Raw genomic sequence first — 10,728 nt, 5'->3', positions numbered from 1 at the left:
TATAAGTTATTTATTCTGGAAAATAGAGGTATCTTCTATGGAGTTGAACACTGGAATCACAGCATTATGAATCGAGTTGTGGAAACATTATGACAGCACACACACCCGCAGGCACACGCGCGTACACCTACACATACACACAGCCTTTGTACAGGCCCCTACTCTTGCATTATCCAGACAGAGCCCTCTCTGCAACTTTATTTGCAAAAACCTGCAGCGAGAGTTGCATTCAAGACCCCTTCCCCTATTCACAGGGCTTCCACAGGGAGGAGGTTGGTGGGGATTGGGTGCGTGGCACAGGCAACACGTGCACCGAGTGCACTGCTCACGCTCCCAGCCCAGAGTTCAGCACATCCTGGAGAGGAGTCAACTCCTGGCAGAACACAGCCCTTGGTGGAGCGCTCACTTCTTGCCTCAGTCTTTCCTCAGGCAGCCGAGCACAGGGTGGCTGGAAGAGGCACCTTTCCACGTTAGGATACAGTCAGTGCTCCCTGCTCACCATGGTCCATGTTCCAAAGCCGGTAAAATTCTGCAAAATCCACGTAGGGCTCCACGCGCCCATCTTCATCTGGCTGGAGCGAGTGGGTGGGTCGGGAGCGGAAGAGACCCCCGTCTGAACTTGAGCTGCTACTCTGCGTGTGAGTGTTCGTGGACTGGAGTGTTACAGTTGGGCTTTGGCTATGGAGAGAGAGAGAACACAAGCATCTTTATTTTTCCCCCATCTCATGCTTTGGACAAGAAAAGCACCACAACAAATGCTGTCTTCTTCACTGATCAAGCTGTCCTTAACAAACAGGTAAAAGAAGTTGCAGTCTCTTGCACTATCAGAGCACTCAAAGCGTTGAGAACTGCTTGGAATGAATGAATGCTAAAGATATTTGATGCACCTTTAACTAGAAGGCCTTAAGTATGACCAGGCATCTGAGGAACAGAGCAAGCAGGAAAAAAAATGAAAAAAGAGGCATGCACTCTGCTGGCCTCCTCAGACCCGTACGGGAAGAGTGTGGAAGCAAGGAAAACTATTCTTGCGCGATCTGCGTTGCAGCCAAAGCAGCGCTAGTGCGTCAGCTTCATTGTTTCTGGAGCTACCAGAATACAATAACCAGAGAGCTTCTTCACTTAGCAGTGTGTACACACACCACTCTGTGCCAAAGGCTAAACCTAAACTAGAGCCACCAACTAGTATGATCCTGCAAAGTGGATCCAAATAGGATCCAGTTCTAAACTATAGTTTTTCCTATCCTGGCCTCTGCCTCAGCTTGTGCAGTGCAGCCCCTCTTCCTTATTAAAATTAAGGGCACCCACACTCCCTCCAGGCACAGCATCCAACACACTTGGCACGCAAGATACAAAGAGCAGGGCTGCTCGCTGCCAGAGCGGCCTCTGCAAACAGCAGCAGATGCTGCTCCCCAGGCACGTTCCCAGCGCTGGCTTCAGAGCTGCTTGCTTTACTCATTCCTGGTCCTCACAGAATTGCTTTCCAGCTAACATGTTGTGCTGGCTGTCAAAACTGCAGTCAGGAGGGCCACACTCCAGATAAGAGAATGATTGACAGGTAACTGACAGCTGTCTCTCTGCTTTTCAACCACTTGGCACAGTGTGAGGCACAGGGGAAGACTGTGGGTAGCAAAAGAGCAGGACATTTACTTAGTGAGTGTGGGGGTGGCTTCATCCAGAGTTGAGCTGCTGTGGGCACCGTTGACCATCTGGCCTTGGGAAGGCATGACGAGAGACAGCGTGACACTCGTCTTGCTTGTGCTTTGGGAGCTGGAATACGGCACGGAGACGGGGTAGACACGGCCTCCTGAAGAGGGAGAAAACAAGAATTACAAAATGCACTCGAGACATGAGTGATTGAGGGTGCACAGTGACAAAGAAAGGTCAAAGGAAGGGCCAAAGAACCCAAGAATTTATATTAAACTGCCTTTCTTAGATGCTGTACTGTATTCTGTCAAATTGTCACAGACTCTAGGTCTCAGGAGCCAAAAATTCCTTTAATAAGAAAATTCCTTCTGACTATCTCTTCTCCCAGTGTTAGGTCAGCACAGGATTGATCAAGAGATTTTATCTCCCATACTCCATTTTGTTTCCTTCTCTCCCCAACATACCTTGTGTTGGTGTCAGCGTGGGCTGGCTCATCTCACCCAGGGGGTACCCAAAATTCCTCACAAGCAGTGTCATGTCTTCATGCCGGGGACAGAACTTGGACCGTTCCCCACCACTGGCAAATGTGTCACAGTGGATCCGTTTAACCCGGTCCACAACCGCTTGTGCCACAGCATCCAGAGACGTCTGCTTGGCAAACTCTGTGGCGATCATGGCTGCAATTTCCTGAGCCAAGAAGGAAAACAAACAAACAAAAGATGTTTAGGAGAACTTGGAGGAAACCTTTTCCAGTCATCCAACCTCAAAGCTTTTACAGCAACTCATCCAGCTGCGAAGCTTGCCAGTCTCAGATGCTAATACGTGCCCTTGGGCCTTGAATCATCCCATTCCTTTTAATGGGCTACTCCTGAAGGACAGGGCAACTGCCCAGAAGAACTGGCTTGGCAAACCAGGTCCCGTATTATTATAGACTGGAATGGAGTGGCGGAGGACAGAGGAGGACGAAGATCTGTATGAGAGCAGTTGACACTGCTGGAGCAGGTCAAAAGTCAAGGGAACATGTCCCCAGCGAGCAGGCTCACCTGGTTGGCCTGCCCAGGCCCATGAGCTGCCTCCAGCGCTTTGTAGAGCCCTTCAGACATGAGCACCAAGAAGCCCGTCACCCCATCCAGTGAGTGCCCTCCATGGATTTCAGGCTCAGCTATGATGGGCTTTGATTTAGCAGCACTGGAAAGAGACAGTATTATTTAGTATTTGATGGTGACACAGTAGGTGAGAATCGGAGGGTCATGAAGAAAAGGAGAGCTGGAAACCACAAAGCTGAGTTTTTCTGACCTGAGCAGTTCAATATCAGTATAGCCGTATTTGACTTTGTAGTCTCCAATGCGCCGAGTGCTTTCCTGCCCACGAATAGTTCCCACTTGTTTTATTTTCCCTGCATCCAAGCCTGCCAGATTGAAAAAGAAAAAAGTTTAAGTGACTTAGAAATTAGCAAGACTTCCTCCGATTACACTGTCAGGAGAAAAGAAATATCCATATCTAAAGAGAACTGTAAGCCAAAATGAGATGCCAGAGAATCATCAGGAGCCCATCAAGAAGAAAACGAAGAGCCATTTGCTCTGTTCCAAAGGACGCCCTCTCATTAATTGTAATCTGGGAAGGAGAGAGAAGAGAGAGATGCACACAGCCTGACGTTTGCACCATGAATGCAATGGTTGGCTCTGAGACAAAGCCCACATCCCAGTCCAAAGCCACCAGCAGCAGCTGGCCTGGGCACACAGGCATTCGCTGAAAAGGCAGAGGAACATCTGTGCCTGTCAGCTCCGGACTGTGCGATGGGAGGAGGAAAGCAGGAAGGGGGAAAACATACATGAAGGATTCTGCTTTTTCTTCCACCTATTATTGATCCCTGCTCCTGAACTCCACCTGGTGATTTCACTAATATGCTTGTTTGCAGAGGGAGAACACGACAACTATCAACAAGAGCCAGTGAATTTGCTCAAGTGCTCAAATCGGCGTTGGCTACTCCTAAAATAAGGACAACGACCAAAAAATACTTATTCCAATAAAATTAAGGGGATATACCTCCACTTCAGTGTACAACTCAAATCTGGCAGGGGCTAGGAAGGAAATCCATCTTGAAGAAGGTCCTAACAGGGACCATATGGGCAAAGCTACTACTTGAGGCAGGACTCAGAGCAGACGAGCCACTTACCTGGTCTGTTCTGGCAACTCCCCCTTCCTGGCTATACCTAAAGCTAATAGGCAGAAAAAATGTTATTTTGAGATTTTTATCTAGGGATGACTGCCCTCAGGACAAGGTGAAGGCAAGGGTCCAACTGAAACTCTTTGAGTCAAACCCAGCCTCACCACACAGATGGCTCTGCACCTACCCCAGCAATAAGACACAACTCCACCATCTGCTGCAGACCAAGGCTGACTCACCAACACGGCCTGGCTCATTTGCCAGCTCCTGGCAGGGGATATACGCTGTCGACAGACGCAAACATAGGGAGGCTCACAACACACCAGAGAGGTTGTGTCTGCATCACAGTACCTCTCGGGGAGCACTGAACAAGCTGCAGTGCAATGAGAGAATAACTATGAAGGCGTCAAGACCTTTCCCCAGGAGAGGTGTGATACAGGCACCATCATGACAAACGCTATCCCTGCTACTTTTCATCGCTGTGCTTCAGCCTAGCCCTACAACAACCTCTTTTGGGTCCCCCAAACAGCCTGTGCACACTAAGTTGTTCCACATGCTCTCTCTTCTGCTGGGACTGCCAGCAGGAGAGCCACTGCTGCGCCAGGTTAAGAAGGCCACTATTTCTAGCAGATCCCTTTTCTGCTGTGGAGTGCAGGTAAAAGCTGCAGAGCACTTTTGGCAGTAGAAAGGCAGTCAAAGGGTCTCTTTCCCTGGATCCTTGTATTCAGTCTTCTGTTTCATAGCACATACCACTTCTGCAGGAGTATGAGTAGAACAGGAAATAGAAGAGAAATGGAACAAAACAACACCCAGCAGCAGAAAATTACATGAACAGCCTCACTAGATAAGAATATGTCTACTAGGTGAACCTAATGAAGAATGCCAAGTTAGATCTACCTAAACAAAGGTACAGAACATAAGTAACTCAGTAAGAAGAATTTGGTACTAGCAGTCACACAAGTGGTCTGGGCTAGTTCTAGACAAAGAAAGAAAACATGTGAAAAGCTGTAAAGGAAAAGGCAAATTGCCTAAAGCAAAATGTCAGCATTAGAGTTCAATAGTTACTGATGTGAGAACAGTAAATGCCAGTGCTTGGTCTAGTTCTGTCTGAAGCTGCGTTTCTTGCAGCAGCTTGTACAGAGGCATATTGAAACGCATCATCCCGAGGGTGCAGCATCACACAGAACATAACCCAGCATCACCGCAGTTTGCCTCCAAAGGAGCACTCACTTACTGTCCATCCCACATCTACCCTCCGGCTGCGTGCTTCCACTCCTGCCTTCCTACTACCTCCAGCAATCACACAGCTGTAGGGCAAATCAATGTCCGTCTGGCAGTCAGACACAAAACTAACTCTTGAAACTTGAAAAAAACCCAATAAAAAAACGGACAGTTTCCTGCTAGTTCAGTGAGTTGAACTTACTCTATAGCCTCGCAATGGCTAAATATGCAGAAAAAGGCAGTGCTAAACTTGTCACTAGAAACCACAGTAAGCTTCTTTTTGTGGTCATTTATTGCTTCCAGTGGCTTGAGTCATTCCTGGTGCCCCAGATAAATGGAACCATACAATGTTTTCAGACAAGAACACAACACCAAACACTCACCCAACTGGGAGAAGCGAAAAAGTTCATCCTCATTTTCTGTCGTATGGTCCACGTTGAGCTGAGTCACCTGCAGCCCATCCACCGTGGACTTGCATAGCAGTGCCCGATTGGTACCTGCAGTGGGAGCAGCGAGATGAGGCACCAGATAGCTCTGCCGTTAAGAGGGAGAACATATCCAAACAGAAAAGGAACAGGAGAGTGGAACAAAGACAGAAAAGAAAAGAAAGGCTCATATACTGTCCCATCGAGATCTCCAAACAGTAGCCTTGCTAGCAGCATAGCAGGCCTGCCAGGCAACTCTTCATCCAGGCCTGAGAGCCGGTACCTCACAAGAAAGCTCTTCCCTTCCCAGTGAACCTGCACTGTTGCCCCTCAGCCCACTTTCCCTCTACTCTTTGGTCATACACATGGCATCAGCCAACATCTCCAGAGATAAAAGCTGGGCTGGCTTCAAGTGCTCCTGTAAGTAAGAAGCACATCACTCCTTGGCCACAGACCAAAGAAACCATCCCCCACATTCAAATTTCTATTATTTCCTAGAACCACAGCCATCCTCAGGAACACCTCGACTGAGGTGCTGACGAAAAAAACACTCACCCACATTGGCGATATAGAGCTTGTTGTTGAGAACAACAGCCACAATAGCCATGGCTCCTCCAGAGATCTCCTGCTCTACAGCCTTCAGTCTCTCCACAATCTTCTGGTACTGAGGCGGCAGCTGGTGGTGAGGGACACCCTGGAACCCAAAATAAGGGAGAAGCTTAAACACACAGCCTATAACACAGAAACTACAGCTGGAATCAAAATTCTGTAGGGAGGGGACTCATCTTGGCATTTCTTAGCCTCATGCCACGACTGTGCAAGATGTAAAATTATTTGTTCAATCCTAACAAATGACATGGTTCCAATAAGGTTCTGGAGACAACAGTTCAGTTCACCCGAAGAACACAATCCACATCTGCCCAGATGCTGTGCAAATTTGAGGCCTTGCCTCTCATATGCGTCATATGTCTTTGTACTGGAAGAGCCATATATACAGATTCTTCTTTCAGTGGTGCCCACTGATAGGATGAGGGGCAACAGGCACATACTGAAGCACAGGAGGTTTCATCTGAATATGAGGAAAAACTTCTTTACTTTGAGGGTGCCAGAGCCCTGGAACAGGCTGCCCAGAGAGGCTGTGGAGTCTCCTTCTCTGGAGACATTCAAAACCTAACTGGACAGGTTCCTGAGCAATCTGCTCTAGTTGAACCTGCCTTAGCAGGTGGGTTGGACTAGATGGTCTCCAGAGGTCACTTCCAACCCCAACCATTCTGTGACTTTGTGACTGAACTTCTCGCCATTATATTTTCAGTTCCCTACTAAGATAACCAATGGTAGGTCTAAGTAGTGCCACTATGAATAGTGGGAACTCTGGGAAATGCAGTAGGACACTTGCTCCACTTTATGCAAGCTCCCAGAAGAGAAACACAGAGAAATAACTTTCAATTACAGCCTCCTGTGGACCACAATGACTCATATGCCAAAGACTCATCCAGCAGTCTGGAAGGTGGGAGCTCCAGCAATCTCTATTCTCAAGGCTACATTACCTCTGGTAGCTGGGACTGCAGACTGGCCTTCTCTGCCAAAGCATCATCAATAGACTCCAGGAAACTTCTTTCTACCACATCAAAAGCCTAAAAAAGGCCATAAAGAGAAATTGAGTTCTTATTCAATACCTACAGACCTCGGAGGCTCCCATCTGCACTTCCCTAAAACTGACTCTTAGTGGCTGATCAGTGTACATACAGACAATTCAAGGATTGCTGTGTCACATTGAAACACAATTATTTTAGTGCAGCTAGATAACAGCTTGTAAAAACAATCTGCAGCTACTCAAAACAGAAGACAAAACCATAAAAATCACATTCAAAGCAATGTCAAAGACCTATCTGATTTTGCGTGTTGATGGTAAGAACTTGTCTATCACTCAAGAAAGCACACTCACAAATCCATCTCCCCACACATTAACTTCCTCCTTTCACCCATTGTCATCTCCTTCACTGGCTGACTTGTTCCTACATGCCCAGTGAAGACCAGCTGCAGTTTCCTGAAGAGCTCTCAGCACTGTGCTGACAGAGCCAGGGGGACAGATGGGTGCGAGATGGGAGTGAAACAAAGCACTACAGCTGCTCACGATGAGCACAATCGCAACCACTGGCAGATGTTACCAAGCCCCACAGAAACCAGATGCTGCTCCCCTGGTGCCAAAAAGAGGAGGTGGGCTGCGTGAGGAGCAGGAACCATCCCCAGCCAAAGCCACTTTACCTGCAGCAGAACTCGACGCACATCAGCATCACTGTGATCTGCGCGCAGCTGACCCAGCAGCAATTCTGCAGAGAGCCTCTGACCCACAAAGTTGGTGACTCGATTGCCATCATAGCCATTGAAGACACCATAGAGGTAGCAGTTGTTCTCACTCCTGTCAAAGAGGGCAGGACCAAAGAGGTCACAAATGTCTGGGATGATGTCTGATGTTAGATATGTAACAAGTTCCTCCAGACACCTCCTGCATACTTGCACCCCACCCTCTTCTTAAAAGCCCTATCTGACAAACTAAATGCTACTTTTACCTGCCCTAGTATCTGAAGGAATCTGTATCCCAGGTGCAACCCACTTACCTCAATTTTAACCAGTTATCTTCCAAGGGGTGACCCTCCGTCCCCTTGCCATCTGCACTGTAGGAACGGTTTGGAGCTGAGCCCACCCCAGAGAGGTGGCAGGATGGTAAGTCATCTGTCCAACTGGGCTGCTGTTCCTGGGAGATAGAAAGAGATCATGAAAACCCCATGCAGCCTGAAGTGAAGACCCTGCTCCAGTACGGGTTACAAGCTCATCTCCACCCTCTTCTCAACCCTTTTGCACCTGAGTTTTACCCTTGGTATGGCACAGCACTACCCATTCGTGTGGTGAATCAGACCCTCACATGTCCATGGAGCACGACCGTGGGGAAGGCTCTGGCTCCCGGCTGCAGTACCTCACCAGGACAAGGGGACGGGGGCCCTGTTGCTGCCAGCAATGCCAGAGGCAGCCCTGGGGCCACCATCTCCCTGGCACACACTGCCAGGGGACACACTGAAACACAGAAATAAACTTAACAGCAGAGTCAATTATACTGTTAAGCAGCACTCTTTATTTTATCAGCACTGAGGAACACTGGGGATCATCCTCTGTAAGTGCTCCAAAGACTGGATGCTCTTGCATTGCTTATATTCACATAATTATTACATATGCATTACAATTTATGAAAATTTTGACATATAACTATACTAAGAAATAATTTATTATATTTATTACTTACAATACATCTATTAATTATTAAATATAAAGGAAGCACTCTGCTTCTAAACAATTTATTACTTAATCTCCTGTCTCCCTCTCATCATGCAGAAGGACTGAAAACTTGAAAAACATCACCTCGTTCTGCAGGTGGTCGGAAACTGTTTATCATGTCAATTGGTTAACGATGGGTACATCTTTTGTAACTTAATCTTAGGGTACGTTAATTTAGCAGCTTCTCTTCAACACACACGCACACACAAGCACACTCTGCCAGGACACGGACGGACAGACACACACTCCGCCAGGACACGGACGGACGGACACACACTCCGCCAGGACACGGACGGACGGAAACACTGACACACACACACACTCAGGGCCTGCGAACGCCGGCTGCCCCCCAAGCCCGCAGCTCAGGCACGGTCCCCGCGGCCACCTGCCGCCCCCCTCGGCCACACAGCGCGGCTGGCCGGCCCAGGCTGGGGATCCACGACCACGCAGGGCCACCCCCCGCCCCAAGGCTGGGCGCCGCCGCCCTCAGGCAGCCCCCGCCCCCCGACCGAGGAGACGCGCTCCCCGCTCTCGCCGGGCCTCTCCCTTCCCACACGGCGCCGCGGGGAAGCGGGCGAGGAGGAGGCCCACGTTCCCCCCTCGCACCCACCTGGGGGGGTGCGTGTGCACGGAGGGGGGGAAGGTGCCACTCACACTCTGCAGCAGGCTCCTCCTCTGCGCCGCCATCTTGGAGCAGGAGAGACACCCCCCCGCCTCCTTCTCCTCTTCCCCCCACCCCCGTCCTTCTCCTCCAGAGCAGCCGAGTCTGCCGGATAGAGCGGCCGCTCCTCAGGAACCCGCCTTCTCCGCCCCGCCCGCGGTGGTGTCGGCTCCGCCCCCTTCCTCCCCGCCGCCGCCCAATGGGTGAGCCGCGCTCGAGCGCACCCTCGAGGCTCCGCCCCCTGCGCTACGGCGGCGCCGTGCGGGGGGCGGGCGGGTTGCTCCGAGGTGGTTCGCGCTCCGTGTTTTTTTTCAAACTTTAAAGTGGCGTCGGCGTCTGGGCTTTGAGGGCACTTGGAAACGCGGCCCGAGAGATGCGGCGGAGCTCTCTGAGGCTCCCAAAATGATGCCCCGGGGAAGGGCGCACCCCACTGCAGGCCTGTGCTGCGGTGCCCGCCTGTGTGGCTGGAGGAGGGAGCGCGGTCAGCTCACCTCCGTGAGGAGGGAAATCCCACGGAAGTTAAATGTTTTTAAACTTCCCTATTGTCAGCCGTCCCTTTTGTCTGGGGGGAATAGTGGCAGCTCTGTTTGTTGCCTTTGAAGCCTTCAGCGTGGAGAGGAGAGGGAGGGTGGTGAGGATCCTGTGACATGGGGTCACCTTGGGCACCAGAGAGCCCAGGCTGAGGGGCTGGTGTTGAAACGTTTTTCTTAGCGCCACAGCGTGCTCTGTGCAACCTCTAGGGAACACCAAGCCTAGGGAAGACCTAGACCAGGTAAGCCCAAAATGTTAGCTCACAGCTGCACTGCTGGTCTGTAGGCACCACTAGAGGTGTCCTTTTGTCTCAGTTTGAAGCCCATCCCCTACTGAGGCACCCCACAGCCCTTTCCCACTCTCCTTTGCAGGCCATCACAAGGACATAGTGAGACCATGCCCTCAGCCCAGCAATGGGAAGGAGTCCAGAAGAGCTGACTGATGGTTCTCAGTACCTACTGCAGTTTGGAGCAGTCCTTGGTAGTCTCCAGTCAGGCACAACAGTAAAATCACTTGTGTGCCTGCCTGAATTACGCAAATAAAACCAGAGATGGCGGATTCTGCTCCTTAAGAACCTTAGCAGGCTGAGGTAGGCTGTTTCAGGAGGGACAGTTTCTGTTGAACCAACTCAGTTGGAGCAGGATGGGAGATGCAAGCATCATTCCCACTGCTTTCTTAACATTTGAAGTCAGTGGAGGGACCCTCCAGGTGTATGAGTGGCATGTCTTGGAGTTAGTGATGGCTGGCAG

At 50.1% G+C, this 10,728-nt stretch overlaps 1 protein-coding gene across 1 annotated transcript; it reads right to left on the bottom strand.

Annotated features, from left to right (window-relative positions):
* TAB1 (TGF-beta activated kinase 1 (MAP3K7) binding protein 1) lies at positions 1 to 9,499 on the bottom strand. Its single transcript, XM_080359297.1, has 11 exons — positions 9,442 to 9,499; positions 8,076 to 8,212; positions 7,723 to 7,876; positions 7,005 to 7,091; positions 6,013 to 6,151; positions 5,416 to 5,529; positions 2,941 to 3,052; positions 2,688 to 2,832; positions 2,109 to 2,331; positions 1,648 to 1,804; positions 1 to 678 (listed from the first exon to the last, which is right to left on the bottom strand). The coding sequence occupies exons 1-11, from the start codon at positions 9,472 to 9,474 to the stop codon at positions 471 to 473; spliced, it is 1,509 nt and encodes a 502-aa protein (XP_080215423.1). The 5' UTR covers positions 9,475 to 9,499; the 3' UTR covers positions 1 to 470.
* Between the last annotated feature and the right edge of the window lie 1,229 nt (positions 9,500 to 10,728).

The sequence above is a fragment of the Nesoenas mayeri genome, assembly GCF_963082525.1.
Source record: "Nesoenas mayeri genome assembly, chromosome: 1".
Lineage (NCBI taxonomy): Eukaryota > Metazoa > Chordata > Aves > Columbiformes > Columbidae > Nesoenas > Nesoenas mayeri.
This window is presented reverse-complemented; position numbering and strand designations above follow the sequence as displayed.

Coding starts and splice junctions, on each gene's coding strand:
- TAB1 (XM_080359297.1), bottom strand. CDS start 9,474: ATGGCGGCGCAGAGGAGGAGCCTGCTGCAGAGT. Junction 8,213..9,441: donor GGAGGAGCCTGCTGCAGAGT/GTGAGTGGCACC, acceptor TCTATCTCCCAG/GAACAGCAGCCCAGTTGGAC. Junction 7,092..7,722: donor TGCGTCGAGTTCTGCTGCAG/GTAAAGTGGCTT, acceptor GGCCTTTTTTAG/GCTTTTGATGTGGTAGAAAG.